The sequence below is a fragment of the Canis aureus genome, chromosome 29 (assembly GCF_053574225.1).
Source record: "Canis aureus isolate CA01 chromosome 29, VMU_Caureus_v.1.0, whole genome shotgun sequence".
NCBI classification, from domain to species: domain Eukaryota; kingdom Metazoa; phylum Chordata; class Mammalia; order Carnivora; family Canidae; genus Canis; species Canis aureus.
Window position 1 is genome coordinate 16151087 of NC_135639.1, and position 21146 is coordinate 16172232.

The 21146-nt window shown below is 45.0% G+C and overlaps 1 protein-coding gene across 1 annotated transcript in view; it reads right to left on the reverse strand.

Annotated features, from left to right (window-relative positions):
- The window catches only part of VWA2 (von Willebrand factor A domain containing 2), a 45291-nt gene that overhangs the window by 16923 nt on the left and 7222 nt on the right, over window positions 1–21146 (reverse strand). Inside the window, exons 2-5 of the mRNA XM_077877043.1 lie at window positions 19507–19568; window positions 15127–15201; window positions 13425–13558; window positions 6552–6661 (exon numbers count right to left, since the gene is read on the reverse strand). Of these exons, the coding sequence (XP_077733169.1) occupies window positions 6552–6661; window positions 13425–13558; window positions 15127–15201; window positions 19507–19568 (381 nt within the window). The remainder of the gene's footprint in view (window positions 1–6551; window positions 6662–13424; window positions 13559–15126; window positions 15202–19506; window positions 19569–21146) is intronic.

Here is a 21146-nt window from a genome sequence, read left to right on the forward strand (position 1 = left end):
AGGAACAGGCTCAAGCAGGGGAAGTATCTGATGGGATCTTGGTGAGTTAGGGAATTGGGAAAGGAAGAGGCCACTCCAATCAGGGGAAGGGGTATAAGCAAGGATACTGGAGACCACCACCAGCCGTCTCCTGGGGCTGGTGAGCACAGCCTGGCTTGGGCAAGGGGCTTATCCAAGGGGAACAGAGCATACCAACACCAATGAATCCCAAGTGCTCCCAGACTTCCCCACACAGTGCTGGGTTCCACATCAAATACTGCAGACAACCAAGACTTAATTTCTGAAAAGACCCCTACTTTTACAAGTTCATGTGTCTGCAAAGAGTCTTTCTCTAAGGCTTGTAGAAAGGCAAACTGTTTCCCGTTTCTAAAGGATAATATTAGTGCTGAGTTTCCACTTCATGCCAAATACCGTAGCTCCTGCTACTGAATGTAATCCTTTCAACTATGGTAAAAGGTGCTAATATGACCCTCATTTAACAGATGAGGAAATCCTAGCCCAGAGAATAGTAATATTAACTGCTAATATTTCCAGAGCACTTCTCGTGTGCCAGGCATGATTATGCTGAGTGTATGCGTGCATGTGTGTACAGGTGCTAAGCTTGGATCATATTGTGTGTGTGTGTGTGTGTGTGTGTGTGTATGGGTGCTAAGCTTGGATCATTCTCACCACAGCTCTCTGAGATAGGAGAGTTCAAGAAAAGGCTTTATATAAGGTCACACAGCTCATGAATGGTGGAGGGAGGACTCGAACCCTGGAGCCTCCACCTCCAGAACCCAAGTTCTTAACTATAACACTGTACAGCCATTTAAGTCACCTGCTCCTCACCCAAGTAGTGAAGGTCAGAACTGGAGTTTCAACAGATTCCAAAGCCAATGGTTTTTCTCTCTCCAGGGGTTGGCATATTATAACCTGTGGGCCAAATCTGGCCTATTGCCAGTTTTTATAGATAAAATTTTCCTGGGAAACAGCCATATCCATTCACTTATGTATTGTCTATGCAGAACACATGGCCAGCAAGCTTGAAATATTTACTCTTTGAGTCTTCACTGAAAAAGTTTGCTGATCCCTGCTCTATGCTGTTCAACCTAATGGTCATAATACTCTCTGCTCACCAAAAGCCAAGGTGCCCTGTCACCATGGAGCTCCCTGGGCCTTCACATCCCTGGCAGTATGCCTTTTGAGCCTCCTGGCTGTGGTTAGAGAAAAACCAAATGTCAAAGACAGGAGCCCAGGCTCCCAACTCCACTGGCCAGTGGTGTGTCTGTCCTTCATCTCACTCAGCACACAAATGCCTGTGTTGTCTGTCCTCTCCAATTCTCCCTAATGTGCCTTTCCCACCGGAATACTCTACAGGTCAGGTAAGATTCCTAATGACTTCTGAACTCTGGGAAATGAAGAAAAAAAAAAACCCTGCCATCTCTTCATTCCTGACTGTGGAACATTTCTATCTCAGAGCCTATTCTGAGCTCAGGGTCTGTGAAGGAGGTCTGAGGCCAGCATCTCATCAAGATTTTTCCAATTCTTCTCGAATGGGACTAAACCAGGTTGAAAACAGAAGGTACACAGACTGACTACTGTCTTGGGGGAGTTGGGATTGCAATGCGTGGGCTTTTTTTTTTTGGCAGGGATTGGGTGGGGTTCTAGAATCTAAATATTTTGCCACTCAAGTAGTTAAGAACGTGGGCTCTAGAGTCAGAGAGTCTCAAATATTAGATCTGAAATTTATTAGCCAAGTAAACTAGACAAGTTACTTAACCTGAGACTCAGTTTCCTTCCTTGTTAAAGTAGGGAAAGTAAGAGTACTGAGGATTTTTAAAATGCTACACCCAGTATCTCTCAGTACCCAATGAGTGCTCCATCAGTGACAGTTACCATGATAAACTAACTAGCTGTCCTACTCAAGAGGAGAATTTGAGAGTTAGTCTCAAATTCTAATGAGCATAAAAATTCCTTGGAGGCAGAATAATGGAGATTCTCAGTTGGTGTCAACTGAGACTCTAAATTGGTGGTGGGTGTGTGACCAGGCTGAGAATCTACATTTTTTTTTTTTTTGAGAATCTATATTTTATTTTATTTTTTTATTTTTTGAGAATCTACATTTTAAACCATCCCCTTCTGCCCCAGTGATTCTGATTCGGTTAGTCCATAGAACAGATTCTGAAAAATAATTCATCAGAGAACTCACTGTAGGTAGAGGGGTTTTGACTACAGAGTTGGTTTTTTTTTTTTTTTTCTTTTCTTCCTTTGCTATTTTAAATCAATAGACAAAAATCTTGGTATCAATGTAAATGTGTCCTTTCAGAGGAATGATTTAATATACTATGATAGTTTAATTCATTGGGTTATTATATAACCATTTAAAAAGATCAACATGAAAAAAAATTTTTTTAATTAAAAAATAAAAAGATCAACATGAGGGCAGCCTCTGTGGCTCAGTGGTTTAGCGTTGCGCCTTCGGCCCAGGGTGTGATCCTGGGGACCCGGGATCGAGTCCCAAGTCGGGCTCTCTGCATGGAGCCTGCTTCTCCCTCTGCCTGTGTCTCTGCCTCTCTCTCTCTGTGCCTCTCATGAATAAATAAATAAACTTTAAAAAATCAACATGAAAAATGCAGCTTTATGCAAAAAGACTCTCCGAATAATAAGTTAAAAAAGAGCAAAATGCTTTGTAATTATAAATACTCTAAAAGCTATGTTTAGGGATCCCGGGGTGGCGCAGCGGTTTGGCGCCTGCCTTTGGCCCAGGGCGTGATCCTGGAGACCCAGGATCAAATCCCACATCGGGCTCCCGGTACATGGAGCCTGCTTCTCCCTCTGCCTATGTCTCTGCCTCTCTCTCTCTCTCTCTGTGTGACTATCATAAATAAAAAATAATAATAATAAAAGCTATGTTTAAATGTTAATGATGATTGAAAGACCCCATAGTTAGCTAAAAAGTCTTTGTGCTAAGGTAAAGTGGAGCTACTTCACTCTTACTCTAAGGTAAACTGTAGAGCTTTCTAAATACAGTATAAATCTGATAAAGCTACAGATGGGGTCCAAAAAAAATGCAATCACAGAAAACCCAAGAGTTGCATTCTTAAAAGATTAGGAAAATGACTGTATGAGCTTGCACAGCCAGCTGGCCGGGAGGCTCTGGATATTTGGAGCAGATCTGGCTGGCCAGGCTTTATCTGATTTTATGTTATCATGGGGTGCAATACTGGAAGGTTTGATTGTAGTATTTTTTAAACTTCTGATTGCAAAGTAGCGATACGTGGTTGTCAGGGCAGTTACTTAGCCATCTCAAAACACACTTTCAGGGGATTGCTGTGGTCTCAAGAGGCAACTATTTGGGGGTTTGGGTAGAGCTGTCCCAATCAGTCCAGGATTTAAAATTGCACTGCAGAAAAAGGGTAGAGTCCTGGGGAGGTCATGACTCCCACTCAGCCAACATTCCTCTGTACTGATTAATAATACTGTCTTAATGTTTAGTATCCTCAGCGACCCTGCAACTGTGGCCAAAAAATTAGTTACTGCCTCCTTGCCTTGTTTGCTACCTCTTATAGTCATCCTAGGACACACGAGTGCTAACCAGGCACAGCCCCATAAGAAGAGCTGATCTTGTTCAGACACATAGAAGCTTCCTTCTCTACCTGCCATGTCCTCATCTGGCACATGCTGAGTCTCTGGACTTCCTGTGCTGTGAATAATACTCTCAAGCCCTTCACTCTGATTTTCAACATAGCTGAGAAGAGGGTCAACCAACTCTTGAGGCTGGTGGGAAGAGCTGGAGAACAGCTGGGTGGGGCCTACTGGACGAGCAACAGGACTCTGAGGTCCCGGCCAAGTCACCTGCTCCTTCTCAACATCAATAGCCTCTTCCATAAAATGAGGGGTTGGAATAGATACTGGATGATCTCAAAAGTGCCTTTTGAGCCAATTGCAGCAATTTGCTTCATGTTTTCAGAAGAAGGGGCCAAGTGATGGAGTCAAAATCACCCAAACAATTTTTGACTTAAATCAACAGGCTACTTTTTCTTTTGCCAGTGTTAGCATGCATATAATGGGTACCATGAAGTTTTTGTAATAAAATGTTAGATCAATAATGATATACTTCATATACCATAAAATTCACCCTTTTAAAATATGTAGTTCACCAGTTTTTTAGTATATTCACAGAATTGTGCAACTATCCCCACTAGGCCCAAAACATTTCATCGCCCCCAAAAGAAGCCCTACTATACCCATCAGCAGTCACTCCCTATCCATCTTCCCCATTGCCCCTGGTGGTAACTAATCCTGCTGTCTCCACAGATTTGACTATTCCAGACATTTCATATAAGTGAAATCATACAACATGTGGCCTGCTGTGTCTGCCTTCTCTTGCCGAGCACATCCTATTTTCAAGGTTCATCCATGTTGGAGCATGAATCATCATACTTCCATTTTATGGCTGAATAATAGTCCATTGTTTGGATATACCACATTAGGTTTATCAATTCATTCACTGGACATTTGTATTGTTTCCACTTTTTGGCAATTATAAACAATGCTGCTCTGAACATTAGTATACAAGTTTTTCTGGGGGCATACATTTTTCAATTCATTCATAGTAGAGTTGTAGGGTCATGTGGTAAGTCTGTATTTACCTGCCAGACTGTTTCCAAAGCTGCTGCACCATTTTACAATCCTACTAGCTGGGGGATCTCTGGGTGGCTCAGCAGTTTGGTGCCTGCCTTCAGCCCAGGGCGTGATCCTGGAGTCCCGGGATCAAGTCCCACATCGGGCTTCCTGGATGCAGCCTGCTTCTCCTCTGTCTGTGTCTCTGCCTCTCTCTCTATGTTTCTCATGAATAAACAAAGCCTTTAAAAAAAAAATCCTACTAGCTGTGCACGAGGGTTCCAATTTCTCCACATCCCTGCCAACACTTGCTATTGTCTGTCATTTATCTTAACCTTGCTAGTGGATGTAGCTCATTACAGTTTTGTTTTGCATTTCCTTAATGATTAATGATGCTCAACATCTTTTCAAGGGCTTATTAATCATTTATATATCATCTCTGGAGAAAAGTCTGTTTATAAGGTTTCTTGTTGGGATGATGAAAATGTTCTAAAATTAGATCACAGTAATAGTTGCACAACTCTGGAAAATACACTAAAAATCACTGAATTGTACACATTACATGTGTGAACTTTACGGTATTTAAATTATATGTTAATAAAGGTGTTTCTAAAAGGTTAACTTGCATAAGAATCAGAGGGCACACAGGCAGCGGGAGAGACCTTTTAAAAGTTCAGATCCTAAGTATCTTGTATCTAAGTATCCTCAGCCCAGAGATGGAATCAGTAGGTCTGAGAGGGAACGAAGGCATGTGCAGTTTTGACACACTCCCTAGGCAACTCTAACCCAGACCTTCTGGCCAAAGATCTAACTTTTACAAGGGCTGCCCCTTTTATAGGGTACTGGAGCCCAAGACTGTGTCTCTATAGGAAACCATTCTCAAAGCCCTCAAGGGTAGAAGGCTCCAGGGAACTAGGAGAGGCCAGGATACACTGATGTTGTTTCTAGCAAACATTTCAATGTGCTTTTTTCCTCTTTGTATTTTCTTGTATCTGACTTGTCTCTCATTTTGTTCAGGGCACCCCTTGGCTGGGGGAAATAGCCTGAGATGAAGTCACTGGGGGTGCCCAGTGTGGGGATGCAGGCCTGTTGAGGGCACTGGCAGGCATAGAGAAGCCCGTGACGGGGAATAGGGCCACAGAGCCCAGGGCCTTCACCACTGGAGTTGGTGGCTGGCACCACAGACAGCAGTGGGACTTCAGCACAATGGGTCAGCAGACACCAGAGAGGATCCAGAGATCAGATGGCAAAGAATGGTATTCTTCTGTGTATGGTTTGTGAACATGTGTGTGTGAAGCATGTGTATATAACACACTTTCATATGCATATAGATATGTGTATTCTACACACATATATAATGTATACACAAAATATGTGTATATTCATATACATATTTGCATATACACACACATCAGCTGATTTGTAATGTGAATAAAATTATGACCCTACTAATACATAATTTATAGGGTGTGTACGTGTACGAGCACATAAGTAGCTATTCATCATTTTTAAAGCATTCTTAAAAACAGAGGGACACTTACTCTTTCTAGAAGACAGAAACGCAGCTCCAAGAGGTATGGTGAGCCGTCCTAGCTGCAGTGGTCACCAGGGAAAGAATCGGGAGAAAGAGCCAGCATTTTTCCCATCACCTCATGCTCTGGACCGGTCTTGACCTTCACTAGCACTCTGTCCCTGGTTAATTGACAACTCCACACAATAGTAACAGAAATACTTTCCTTTTTAACTTGCATGTAAGTTCCCATCTGGGACACTGTTATGTAATAATAAGGAGCACTCTTGGGAAGGGAATTCTCATTACTCTGGGGTGCACAGCTGGGGTTCTGGAGGCCAAACCACAGCCCTCTCTCAGGCCAGTCACACCCTTCCAGGGAGCGATGTTAAGAGCAGCTGGCTTCATCCTAACCGTGGTGGTATCTGATCATACATACTTGAAAACCATCCTCTTGATTTTTGCCTTCACTTCCTGTTGGGATGAAAATGAATCCAAGGGGAATTCCAGATGCGGAGCAGAACTGAACTGGATTGCCCCCACTCTGACCTGTAGTAGGAGACAGAGGGCCCAGGGGTCTGAGAGCAAGGCCAAGTCACAAACATGCTCAAGGGAAAACAAGGGTGAAGAAAGGTTAATGACCCTGACCACCCACCCCGCCCCCTGCCGCCCACTCAACAAATACCAGTGCCAAGGCTTTCTCCAGTGTCCCTAAAAGAAGGTTCCAAAGATCAAGAGGAGCCTCTGGAAGGAAATGGTGAATCTGCCTATGTGCTGTACTGACAACCACCAATTCAAACTTCTCAACCTACACACTCTGGCCACTCTCCCGGCTAGGTTGTGGGCCTCTTTAGGGCAGGGTCTCTGGTCACACTTGCAAAGGTCTCCCAGGTACAAGCACTGTTTTAAGCAACCTCACACCTTATTTCATTTAACCCACAGAAGCGCCATCGACACTCACTTGACTGCTGGAGAAACTAAAATGGAGAGAGGACACAGATCTGGCCCAGGGCTCATGAGGAGGAGAACTGGGCCACTGGCCTTCGTGCCTCACTAAGCCTCAGTTACACGGCTTGCCTTCTTAGCCAGCACGGGCCTTCAGCAGAATGCTGCCGACCCAACCAGTGGTGCCGCTAAAGTGAACCACAGCCTCCTTCACTGGCGGCTCACCACTGACCACAGGCACCACATGTGCATCCTTGGCTGGGCTGGGGCAGCTCTTCCGGGCCTGCTCCTGCCAGCTGGGGAAAGGCCAGCTCTCCAGACCAGAGTCATGCTGGAGGACAATCAACATCTTAACTTGTCACAAGCAATGCTGGAGCTGAAGTCCCTCCACAGGGGAAAGGGTCAGAGCCACGAGTGATTCCAAACAGACTTTGCATCCTCATTCAAGAGGCTATATGAGAAAATCTAATGCCCTCCAAAACTGGAGAAGGGAAACTGAACAAAGTCACTTTCTGGGCAGTTAGGACACTAGTATGACTCAAACAGAAAAAGCTATACACATATAGGCCTCCTCTTAAGGGCCCACACCCTGGACCCAATCACTGGTTCTCCAGAACCCCTGGAGAAACTGCATTCTTGGCAACTGTGCTCTTAACCAACCCCAATTCTGGCCAAGATTGCAAATAGGTCAAGTGATTCATAATTAAGCAATGAGGCTGTCTTTTACCTACTACTTGAATTCCTCCACTGCTGATCCCTGAACAGGCTTCAGAGACCCATCAAAGCACTCAGCCCCACCAAGCCAGCTGCATCTGCTCCCAATGAGCATGGCCCAACAGACCTTGCTTTAACAGGAAGTTCTGAGGATAAGCTGGTGAGCATCTTCAATAGGAGGAAATTTAAGTCTTAGTGGGGCATGTGTGGGACATTGGAAAACAGAGCAGAAGAGAAGCTCAGGAGATTCTGAGGAACAACCCTTTTGAAATCTCCCTCCAAGTTAGCTTATGACCAACGTAGCATCTCTAACTAGTGGGGGAAAAGATGGTCTGGTTAGTAAGTGATATTGGGACAACTGAACAGCCACCTACAAAAGAATAGAGGATCAATGACAACTGGATTCAGGATTTATGCATGAAAAAATGTAATTGTGGAAGTTCTAGAAGAAAACTTGAGAGAATTTCTTCCTAACTTTAAAGTGGATAAAGATCTCACTATGCCTTGAAATCCAGAAGCCATAAAGGACAAGGTTGACAAATCTGACTACATAAAGGAAAGTTCTGCAAGGAAAACATACCATAATGCCATCAAAAATGAAGACAAATGGAAAAGTTGTTGGCAACTCAAGTCAGAGGCACAGGGTTAGTTTTCCTTATATATAAAGAGTGTCTAGGGGAACCCTGGGTGGCGCAGCGGTTTAGCGCCTGCCTTTGGCCCAGGGCGCGATCCTGGAGACCCGGGATCGAATCCCACGTCGGGCTCCCGGTGCATGGAGCCTGCTTCTCCCTCTGCCTATGTCTCTGCCTCTCTCTCTCTCTCTGTCTGTGACTATCATAAAAAAAAAAAAAAAGAGTGTCTAGGAATTGATGTGTAAAAGACCAACACCACAATAGAAAAATGGGCAAAGGATATGAACAGTGGTCACACAGGAAATATAAATGACTCTTTAGTATGAGAAAAGATGCTTAACTGTACCACAGAGAGATGTAGCTAAAAGCTAAACACAATGTTTGCAGGGGCAACTAGCAAGTTCTCAAACATTGCTGGTAAAAACCTAAATGTCACTATCCATGGAGAGCAATTTTTCAATATTTATTGATAGTTAAAATCGCATAGGGCTACTGGGAATTTTTCCTACAGATATACTTCCATATATATGAGATAATGGGTTTACAAGCTCACAGTACATTTGTAATATCAAATGTCCATCAATAGGGGATTGGTTAATTAAACCTCAGTAAATCCTTAAGATAAAATGTTAATAAGCTGTAAAAAATGATACAGATCTACATTAATGCCTATGTTACCTATATACATAGATATGGAAAGACTTCCAAGATAATGTGAAGGGAAAAAGGTGAGGGACAGAACAGTGCATATAGCATGATATACTTCATACTTCTTGTGTTTGTGTGTAGCAGTTGCAGAAGGATGCTCAGGAAGGTAAATAGGGATAGGGTGCCTGAGTGGTGCAGTCGGTTACATGTCTAACTCTTGGTTTCAGATCAAGTCGTGATCTCAGGGTTGTGCAATTGAGCCCAGAGTCGGGCTTCCATGCTTACCATGGAATCTACTTGACATGCTCTCTCTCTCTCTGCCCCTCCTCACCACTCATGCACTCTCTCTCTCTCTCTCAAAGAAATAATTGAATCTTTTTTCAAAAAAAAAAAAAAGCAGGTTGGGAAACAGGGTAGATGGAAAAACACGTGTAGGAGCAACACTAGGCATTGAATGTGTTTTAGTTGAACCATGTAATGGATTACTTAGTTAAAAAAAAACTCCCTTGAGACCAGCAGCTGGGTGTATTTACTTGAATTAAACAGGAAGGATACAACTTCAAAACAAGATGGAAATAGCTTGAGTCAGTGGTTAAGGCACTTAATTTAATTAGTGGTTTGGGAGCAAAATAGTTGCCTTTTATCTTTGGTTTACTGTATGCTCAGGAGCGAGCCTGCCCAGATTTCTTACCGCACTGTAATTGCTCTGCTGCAACACTGTATTAGAGCCAGGAAGCAAACTTCTCAGCTTTTAATTGTTGGGAGGAAGACCTCAAACACCTCCAATCCACCTCAACAACAGAGCATCCATAACAAGCCTTAATTTACAGCAACTGGAAAACTAAAGTTTTAGAAAGCAAAATAAGGTGCAAATCAAATCCCTTGCACATGGGGGTAGAAGTAGTCACAGAAATGCAGCAGCAAAAGCATAAACCCTGAAGCACAAATCGGATGGAACCATCTGAAACAGCTCTCATGCAAACACCCTTTGTTACGTTCCAGCAAGTCTGAGTGGCTCGAGGTCCGGATGCTCACTTGCTCACTCAGAGCCCCCAACGCCTTTGCTCGGTGAGTCTTGCTGTGAGAAAGTTTGTCTCAGGTCAAGCTCAAATGTAACATCTCTGAACACCCAGATTCTATCTGAATGAAATAGAGCCACTCTGCACCCCCTTTCACCTGAACATGATCATCAGCTGCCCTCACGTATGGAGGTTTCCATGGCTCTCACTGTCCTGGCTCCTGGTGGTGGGTACCGTCTGGTTTGCCAGTATCTAACCTAAAACTCAGCCTCTAGAATATAATGGCACATTTTAGATGTAGTCTGGCAACACTGAGTTTTAATTCCCTGAACTTTGGGGACGTGTGGTTGACACAACTACACCAACAATGGTTGGCACAAAGCAATAGTGCCAGCCATGAAGTTTTTTGTGGTGGTTTTCTTACCCTTTGGTAATCACCCACCCCTTACACACACACACACACACACACACACACACACACACACAATGCCACCATTTGCCATGTGATAGGGTGTGAATTCTGAATGTCACCTCATCCTGACCCAGGGGCTACCCACTGGGAGGGACAAATGACCTAATGGAACAAGTCCTGAGCTCCAAGTCAAGAGCCCCCGTTCTTCTACTCTTTGCTCTTCCCTATGATTACTGTGTGACCCCAGGCAGTTACTTAGCCTCTCTGAGCCTGTTTCTTTATCTGTGAAGTATTTCACCAATAATCCATACAGCTCTTATCTCTCAACCTACCATCTTCCTGGGCCTCTAGGCCACACATTTCAAGGACACATGACATCAGTGCCAACATCAACAAGACGTTTGATTTTAAGGGCCCTCCTCCACAAATAACTGATGAAACTTTCTGGGGGAATCATTTCCTTTTAAAAGCAGGACCCTGGGATGCTTGGGTGGCTCAGCGGTTGAATGTCTGCCTTTGGCTCAGGGCATGACCTCGGGGTCCTGGGATCAAGTACCACACATCAGGCTTCCTCCAAAGAGCCTGCTTCTTCCTCTGCCTATGTCTGCCTCTCTCCACGTCTCCCATGAATAAATAAATTAAATCTTAAAAAATAAAAATAAAATAAAAGCAGGACCCTGTGCAGAAGGTGGATCTCAGCAGTCCTTGGCCCTGGCCCTTTAGGGACCTGCGATGGGCTGACTTCATGATTGGAACTTCTGGGCTGCTCATGCCTAGATGGAATGGAATCTGCTACGGTGTCTTCAGATGGCCATTCCAGACTGCCTGTGGTCCAAAACAATGTGCTCACTCTCCCCAAATTACCTGCCATTCTGGAGAAAACTGGCTTTCATTTAAAGCCACTCTTGCTCTTAAATCTTAGAGGTTTTTCTGGGATTAACCCAGGAATGTCATCTTTGAAAACCACTTCCTTTTGCAACCTGTTCACAAGCAGGCTTTAATTCAAGTTTAAGTATGGCTTTTTCAGACCAAAATGCCCTTCTTAAATTTTGATTTTTGAGTAGGTTCACATGGTTCAAAATCCATCAAGTATAAAAATATATAAAATGGATGAATCCCCCCCTGGATTTGCATCCCACTGTTCATTCAGTTCCCACCCTCCCTATAAACAGCAAACCACTGGTCTTAGCCTTTTTTTTTTTTAAGATCTTATTTATTTCTTCATGAGAGACACAGAGACAGAGGGAGAGACATAGGCAGAGGGAGAAGCAGGGTCTCTTCAGGGAACTTGTTGCAGGACTTGGTCCCAGGACCCTGGGATCACGCCCTGAGTCAAAGGCTGATGCTCAACCACTGAGCCACCCAGGTGCTCATACTCTTAACCTCTTTACTTCTCCAAGTACAAAAAGATTCTATTTACCTCCCTTTCTTTTTCATAAAAAAGTAAAACATTACACATACCACTTGCACCTTACTTTTTAATTCTCATCTGGGTTGGTGCCTTTCCATCTAAGAGAGCTTCCCCATCCACTTCATCCAGCTGCCCAGTGTTTCCCTTATGAGTGCACCATAATGAAATCACCTCTCCCTATGAATGGGTGTTTGGATAACCTGGAATCTTTTACGATGGTAAACAACACTGCAAGGAACAACTCTGTGTGTGAGTTATTTTGCATCTATCGGAGTATCTGCAGAATAGATTCCTTGGGGTAGAATTCCTGAGTCACAGCATCCAGGCCTTTCTAATTCCGACAGATACTGTTCGAGTCCCTTCCTAGAGGTTGCACCAGGTTACATACACCCCCACCATCAGTGTGTACCTGCTTTTCTACACATCTGCCAACGGGGTGTGTCACAAACCGGAACTATGCTAACCCAGGAAGTGAAAATGGTATTTTGGTGGGAAATCTGCTGTTACACTGAGGGAGGATGGCCATCTTTTCAGATATCTAAAGGCCGTTTGTGTTTCAATGTCTAGAAACTGTGTTTGTTGCCCAATTTTTTTATTGGCTTGTCCCAAGCTACCCCTTTCAGCAGCAAGGGCCATGCCCAGCACATTCTGCAGCTATGTAAGAGCAGCTATCCAGAGCCAGGAAGAATAAGAAATGAAAAAACTAGCTGGATTCACTCAGGGAGGGGTAGTTCCTCTCAAGTGAACGTACAGGGTAGGAGCTGCACTTCACATTGAGACTCTCCTCTTCTGAGGTAGTTTTTGTCACTATGCTTTCTGTTTCTGACAGTTCGACAAACACCTATCTTTCTAGTGGGGAGCCCAGAAGGTGGCTCAGCCCATGACTCACAGGTGGCCAGATAACCTTTCCCTTCTGACTGCAAGGGATTGTCATGTGACCTACGCCTCCCCAGTGAGAGCCCTCCCTGGAACTTTCCACCACCTGGGCAGGGAAAGAAATCCACTTTCTTTTTACTGGGATCATTAGCTTGCAGGGTAGTACAGGGCAAATGTGCTATGTAAGGAAAGCCTTCTTGGGAAAGAAGCCAATCAAGGAATACAAAATTGAGGAGAAAAAGAGATGGAATAAGTCCTTGGCTCCTACAGGCTTGGAACTGAGACCCATCCCCTGGTCTTCCCATTCCACAAGCCAGTGACTGTCCTCTTCTATTTTTTTTTAAATATTTATTTATTTATTTATTTATTTATTTATTTATTTATTTATTTATTTATTTATTTCAGAGACAGAGAGAGAGTGGGGTCATGTGTGAGCCGGGGAAGGGGCAGAGGGAGAGGAAGAATTCCCAGTTTCCCAGGCAGGGCTCAATCCTATAGACCCTGAGACCACGACCCAGGTGGAAATCAAGAGTTGGATGCCCAACCCACCGAGCAGCACAGGCACCCCGTAAATGTCCTCTTCTGCTTAGAACTGGATTTCTGTCACTTGCAACCAACAATGCCTTAATACAAAGATGACAAGACTTGCACTCACCCTCTCAGGGTTGATGTCCAGAGCGTCACAGACCATGATGGCAAAGTGCTTAGACCTTTCAAAGCTCCCCTTCCCGACACTGTGTGAGCCGTCTATCAGAAACAGGATGTCCACTGCAGCTGAGCACTGCATCACTAGGAAAGAGAAGAATACAGCGGGGGACAACCGGCTTCCCTGCCCCCTGGTCCCAGGAGGGTCTCCCTCCTGAAGCAGCGTGGAGGCAGAAACAACCTTGGGGTGGATCAGGCTGCTGCTCCTTGGGGCGCATGGGCAAAACTAACACAAGAGAAGGCCCCAGCCAGAGGCTGCCCTCGTCTGTGGCAGGAAGTGCGCTTCCCCCGATCCCCGCCCCCTGCACCCCCACCCCAAAAAAGCACAATTACACAATGCTTGTGTGGAAGTCTTTGTAATACTTAGAAGAGTCTAATTCAACAATACCAATTGAGCCAGATGAGAGGAGGGGCTTCTGGACCAGTGAGGGATACTGAAGAGCCTTGGTCCCAGCCCTTGGGGGCCACAATTGAGTCCAGGATACAGCCAGATACCCTGGTACAGAAGGTGGCATTACCCCAGAGTTCAAGTGAGGAGAGCATTGACGGTGTCTTCCCAACATGCCATGCACTGCCTCTAGTACTTTATATATTCTCATTTAACTCTTATAACCACCCTAAGTAAATGGCTATTTAAAAAAATTTTTTTAACAGGTTTATTGAGATACTATTCACATACTATAAAATCCATCTATTTAAAGTATATAATACAGGGGGCACCTGGGTGGCTTAGTTGGTTAAACATCTTTATTTCAGCTCCAGTCATGATCACAGGGTTGTGAAATCGAGCCCCGTGCTGGGCTCCGTGCTGAGTGTGGAGCCTGCTTGGGATTTTCTCTCTCCCTCTCCTTCTGCCCCTTCCCAATTTGTGCATGTATTCTCTCTCAAAAGATAAACAATTAAAAAATAATAAAATAAAATATATAATTCAGAGACTTTTAGTACATTTACAGATACATTCCATCCTTGACACAGATAGATAGATTGATAGAGCATTGTCTATCACCTCAAAAAGAAACCCTATACCCTTAAGCTATCAGCTCCCTAGCTCCCCACCCCTTTCCTAAATAGATGTATGGTTTTTATTCCCGGTGGACAGATGAGGAAAGGACACAGGGCAATTCAGTAACCTCCCTAAGGCCAAAGTACCAGTAAGTGATGGAACTGGGAAGCAAACCCAGGCTGTCCAGCTCCAGAATCCACAACCATCACCTCACCTGATGGAGAGTGGAAGTCAGAGTGGAAGGCACCACCCAAAAGGCAGTGACTGAGGGAGATTTCACCAGAGAGACAAGGAAGGGACATACAGGGTCTCTGGGAACAGGTTAGTGTGGCTTGAGCACACAGGGTAGATGCTGAAAAGGGTGGAAGAGGAAGAAACATGGTGGGAGATGAGGCTGGTTGGGGGGATGGTGGTCACATAGCAGAGGACTCCCAAGCAAGACCGAGAAATTTAGGAACAAGGATTTACCAAAGGTTTTCACCCAGAATGGAGACCTGGGTCAGGCCTGTTTGGGGAAAATGACTCTGCCACAGTGTGAAAGAAAGATAGGACTGGGGCAAGAACATTCTGGAATAACATGGTTTCCTTGGGGTCCATCATGCAGAGGGGAACATGGGAGTCTAGGCAGTTGAATAACACATGGCCTTACTTTTGCTGGCAGCTGAAATCTTCCCAATGGTCTCCCTGCTTACGTGGACTTCCTGAAGAGGATGAGATGGGAGTACTATGAGAGAAAACACCAGAAGCAATCATGACAAAGTCTTAGTCCGCATCATGTGACCAGAACCAACAGGTAGTAAAAGAGAAAACTGGAATGTGGAGGAATTTAATGATGTTGTCCCTCAAAAATTACCAGATAGATAGCATAAAGAAAACGCTCCAATTACTTCACTTCTATCAGGTACCTTTGTATTTAAAGTTGGGTATTTTGAAGCAAAAAATTCAGAATATACATAGAGGGGAATACAGAGAGCCTGTGATTCTGATGAGTTTTGCCCCTGGCTAGGCATAATAATCGGGTGCCCCTCTGGCAGACAGCACATTGTCATAAAAATTAACCTTGGATATAAACATACAGTTCATAGACAAGCACAGGAGAAAATATCTGAACCCAAACAATGAGATACCCTTGTAACTGTGAAATTTAAATGATCGTCTTCTAAATTCAAATGTAATTGGGGAAAGATCAAATCAGGAAAAGCTTTCCCAGTGGTGGTACTGAAAACTGGTGCAACCCTTTTAGAAAACAGCCGGGCCGAACGAATTAAGAGTCATCAAGCTGCTTACAGCCTGTGCCCCCTGTAGTATCATACCTGGAAAAGGATTCAAAGGAAAACCAATCATAGAGAAGGGGAAAGGTATATTGGGACTCTCCTCTCAGGGTTACTTGTGATGGAGGAATGCTGGAGATAACAAATATCCAGAGAGACAGGGCTACGTGTAAGTGTTGATAAATGTGTTCAGTGCAATTAATATGAACAAGGCTAAGAAGTTTTGGGGTAGGAAGTTCATGAACGTGTCTTTCATTCTTTTATATGACTGATGTCCAGTAAAATTATAATGATGGTATATTTAAAAAATAAAGTCTGGGAGCTGGGGTGACATGCCAAGGAAGCCCCAGGATTGCTGAAGATGAGCCAATCATGATGGAAGTCCTGAAGGCCATGAGAGTGTCACCTTGAGGGCTATTTTGAAAAGCCAAGTACACATGGTTGAGGTCTAGTAGTAGAAGTCCACGTGCAGCTGCTTTCTAAATGCCAATGTGTGGTGGGTAAGCACTGAGGAAATAAAGTGAAGGGGGCAGAGCAGGGGAGCAAGCCAGGCAGGGGCAGATGAGGGAATATGAACATGGGAAACTGCTAGGGCCAGGGGGAGAGGGGACTGGCGGTGGGGAATCGCACCAAGCGGGCACCATTGGGCCCAAGGGGATTTATGACTGCCTGCCAGGGAAGTTATAAGGAGGGAGAAACCAAAGAAAAAGCCAAGGTCTGGGATGGGGATGCCTCTTGCTTTGCAGTACTCCTCCCTGCATCAGCCACCCCCAGGGCTGGCCCCAGCCCTATCTTTTCTGGCTCCTCTCCATTCACCACTCCCTGGGGCAAACTTAAAGTAGTTCCCAGTTCTCCCCACCTCACCTTCAAGTGGATGGTTTTTGCTCACCTGATGCCCCTGCCTCAACCTTGACTCACAGAGGATGGTTCTTGGCCAGAATGCTGAACCAGTAATTAGCCCCACAGACAAGAGCTGTCAGACCAATATCTTTCATGAGGTCTGGGAGAGTTGGCCACTGCGGTTTTGCCACCAGAGGCAGAAACAAGACAAACTACACATAAAGACAGTAGACTGAATTGCAGGGAGAAAAAAATTATCCCATTTGCATTTAAAAATGGCAGATGTTGGGACAGAGGCTGAGCAACACTTCAAAACCAGAAAATTCACTCAATAATTCAGCAAATTGGTCTTCCAGAAAACAGAAGCGCTGCTTCATTGCACTCAGAAAGCAGTAAGATCTTGCTGACTTGAGCCACCCACCAGCCCCCTCGGGCCCCCTCCTGTATAGGCCCAGGTGCCCTAGAAGTGCCCAAGGGCAGGAACACTTCCATCCATCCTCTGCAAAGCCTAGCCCAGCTCTCCATGCAAAGCAAGCACACTAAGGCTTCCCAAAGAAGTCCACGAATTACTGCAAAGGTTCCAGGAGCCAAGGAACCTCCAAGACCCTCCAAAGAACAGAAAAACACTGTTCCTTTTTAAAAGTCTTATCAGCAAATTTCCCAGCTGAAGACCAGCCAGCAGCCTCCCCCCTGAGAGGAAGGAAGAGGAGCTCTGAGACCAGAGACCACTCACTGAAGAGGTTACCCAGCTAATGTGTGCTGTGCTGTGTGCTCAGCTGTTACGGCAGGTGCTAGGCTTCAGATGAGCCCTGCTTGTGCCTTGGGTGACATCCCCACTGCTCTCCTGTGAAGTTACCTCAGGACTCTGCAGAGCTTGCCCCTGGAATAGGGGGCTGATGACTGGGTGACTCTTGCTTCCTCTTCTAACCAAAGCAGCTCAGCCTCTGGAGGCCATCTACCTGGGCGCCAGAACTTTAATCTCCTGCAGGGAGGGGTGGGCGCTAAGGACTGAGAATCACGAGTCTGGTCAAACCCTTTCACTTTACCGGTAAGAGAGCAGAGGCCTAGTCAGATGATTCCTGCACCTTCTCCTCCCCGCAGAGGAACCCAGAGTGGTGAGGCCAGCTGAGAAGTCGAGGCAGGTGTTTGTCCCAGCTCTGCTACCAATAGCTGTGTGACTCTGAGCAAGTCACAGGCATCACTGGGCCACCCCCACCTCATCTGTACAGCCCAGGGATGGTCATATCAAGTGCTCTGTAAACTGGATAGGGCTACAGGAGGTAAAGTTCTGCAATAAACTACAGCGGAACCTGGACTGTGCCTGAGCCTCAAGGACCTCATTCAGGTCCTGTCCCCAAACATATCTCATTGCCCCAGGCCCCTAACCCAGAAGCTACTATATTATTCCATCTATCCACATGGCTTAGAGAGGGGGTTGGGTGGGTTGAACAACCACCCACCTTCTCAGCCTCTCTCATGTCCCCAGACTCCAGGGAACAGGCAGGTGTTGACAGATTCAACATAGCAGAGAGTCTCACAGATCACAAGAGAATCCTGAGCCAGACTCAGATGGCCAGACAGGCTGTCCACTTGTTCTTACTTGTAGGACAACCTGTGAGACATTCTGATTCCTTTCTACCACCTCATTTTAACAAGGCTAGAACTTGGGAGGGGAGTAAAGACAAAGTTGATCTGCTCCATTATTCATTCATTAATCCACTTCTGGAGCACTTCTATGCACCAGGCCCAATGCTAGGTGCCAAGATTATATAGCAGCACATAAACAATATGCAAAATCTCTTTCTCATGGAGCTTATATCTGGTACAGAAGATGGATACTAAGTTTTTAAAAATTCACACAGAAGTAAACTCCTATCTGTGTTAAGTGTTACACAGCAGAGGTGCTCGGGGCTATAGGTATTAAGGGAACTGACCTGACCTGGGGAACCTGGAGGAGCTGTACTGGGTGCTGAAGTAGTTTACCAGGTGGCAGTGTTGGGTGAGGGGGTGATCCAGGCAGTGGGGTCACCTACTGAAAACCCCTAGGCAGGAAGGGAGCATGGCAGCTGGGCAGGATTAGGAGGAATGTGGGCTGTGGTGCAGAGGGAGAGGGTACCAGAGGGCACTAGAGGTGGTATGGGGTCAGATCAAGCAAGGTCTCTTAAGAGCAGTAGATACCATTTAAAAATTTTAAGCAAGGGGAGCCTGGGTGGCTCAGTCGGTTAAACATCTGCCTTCAGCTCAGGTCATGATCCTGGAGTCTTGGGATCAAGCCCACATCAGGCTCCCTGATCAGCAGCAAGCCTGCTTCTCTTTTCCCTCTGAGCCTCCCCGCTCCTGCTCTCTCTCTCTGTGACTCTCAAATAAACTAAAAAAAAAAAAAAAAAAAAAAAAAAAAAAAAAAAAAATTTAGGCAAGGGCTAGTAGGAGTGGAGAGGGGTCCTGGTATGATCAGATTTGCCTTTTGGTTTTTTCATTTTTGTTTTTTTAAAAGATTTTTTTATTTTAGAGAAAGAGAGTGAGAGGGGGTGGGGGCAGAGGGAGAGTATCTCCAGCAGACTCTGGAGTGCAGAGTCCAACGTGGGGCTTGATCTCATGACCCTGAGATAACTGGAGCCAAAATCAAGAGTCAGATGTCTAATCAACTGAGCCATCCTGATGCACCCCAGATTTGCATTTTGAAAGGACTGTTCTGTGGACAATGGGCTGGAGTGAAACCAGATGGAGGTAGGGAGATCAATCAGGAGACTACTGCAGTGATCCAATCATGAGACAATGGGGCTCACACTAGGCAGGTGGCCATGGAGTAGGGAGTTGCAGATGTATTTGAGAAGTTAAAATACTCTAGAAGTTAAAATCAACAGAATGTAAAGCAAACCAAATGCCACAACACCTTACCCCTGACCAAAAAAACTTACCTCCAGAAAACAGGAAAACGAAGAGAACTTCCAGCCATGGGATAGAGGGCATGTTGGTACAACTACAGGGCAGGAAAAAAGCATCAGCAATTAGTTCTGTTCACCCCAAGTCACCCCCAAATAAAAGGACAGCTACTTAGCCTTTCCCAGGCACAAAGATGACCCTACAGGCTCCTCCTTGCCACAAAAACTATATTAGCCAGGAAAAGACCCAAACTCCCTAAAAGTCATGGGAGACTTTACTCCAATGATTTTGCTTTCAAAGGACAGTCTAACATCTTCCCTAGACACCTAACCGCTCCCCGCCGCCCCCCCCCCCCAACCCCTGCAGGTCCTTCATAGACTCCAGGAAGCTATGCTCTGCCCAAGGTCGAGTCCTCAGCCAGGCCCTGACCAGCCACATGACCTTAAGTCTCTCCCTCTCAATGCCTCTGTTTCTTATGAGGAGTTAGAGAGATTGAAGATTTGATTTCCAATGTCCTCATTTTCTGAAATGTTCTAGCAAGGTGATGAAGCTTCCACTTTCTAAGTTATTTATAAAAAGCAGTGTGGCTAAGGAAGCCAACAAAAGAGGTTTTTTTATTATTATTATTATTGCCTAATAACGCTTACAGTATAGGTAACATTCAGTTCCATGGAGCCTGATAACAATTTTTGAAGGAGATAGGGGTGGAAAGTAAGAGCTTTTAATAAGAACTATAGACAAGGGATCCCTGGGTGGCACAGCGGTTTAGCGCCTGCCTTTGGCCCAGGGCACGATCCTGGAGACCCAGGATCGAATCCCACGTTGGGCTCCTGGTGCATGGAGCCTGCTTCTCCCTCTGCCTGTGTCTCTGCCTCCCTCTCTCTCTCTCTGTGACTATCATAAATAAATAAAAATTTTAAAAATTTTATTAAAAAAAAAAGAACTACAGATAATAACTTTGATTCTGTAAGAGCACATACATGAGATATACTTCTAATTTTAGCTGTGAAATGGATCATTCATTATCTTTTTGACCACAAAGATATGATGTACAATTCAGATGCTCTTACACATTAGCAAGTATACTAGCAAGTAGTATAAGAACTGAAAGGATCACAAAGAATGAAATTTAGACTTTTTTTCCCCAATACAATTTAGCAGGGAAAAATCTGAAACTACCTGAAGGTTCTAGAAATTATTATTATTATTATTATTATTATTATTATTATTATTATTATTATTTGCCTATTGGGATCTAATACATTCAATGTCTCACCCTCCACATTAAACCTGTTAAAAAAAAAAAAAAAAAGATGTGAAAGAGCAAGGCCATAGATAGGTCTGACTGAAGTTTCTTTCTGTTAAACACATAATGCTGACACTCACTCAGGAGACAATTCCAAAGAGAAAAATCCTAGGCACAGACATGGAAAGGGAAACACTGCAGGGTCCCCCCAGGTGCCTCCTCACAGCGGAGGGTGAGGTGGTGGGTCACAGGGTGGAGTATTCAGGGGGCAGCCTGGGGCAGAGAAACTCATTTCTATCTGATGTACCCAAATCAGAAAGTCCCTGTAGGGATCCCTGGGTGGTGCAGCGGTTTAGCGCCTGCCTTTGGCCCAGGGCGCGATCCTGGAGACCCGGGCTCAAATCCCACGTCGGGCTCCCGGTGCATGGA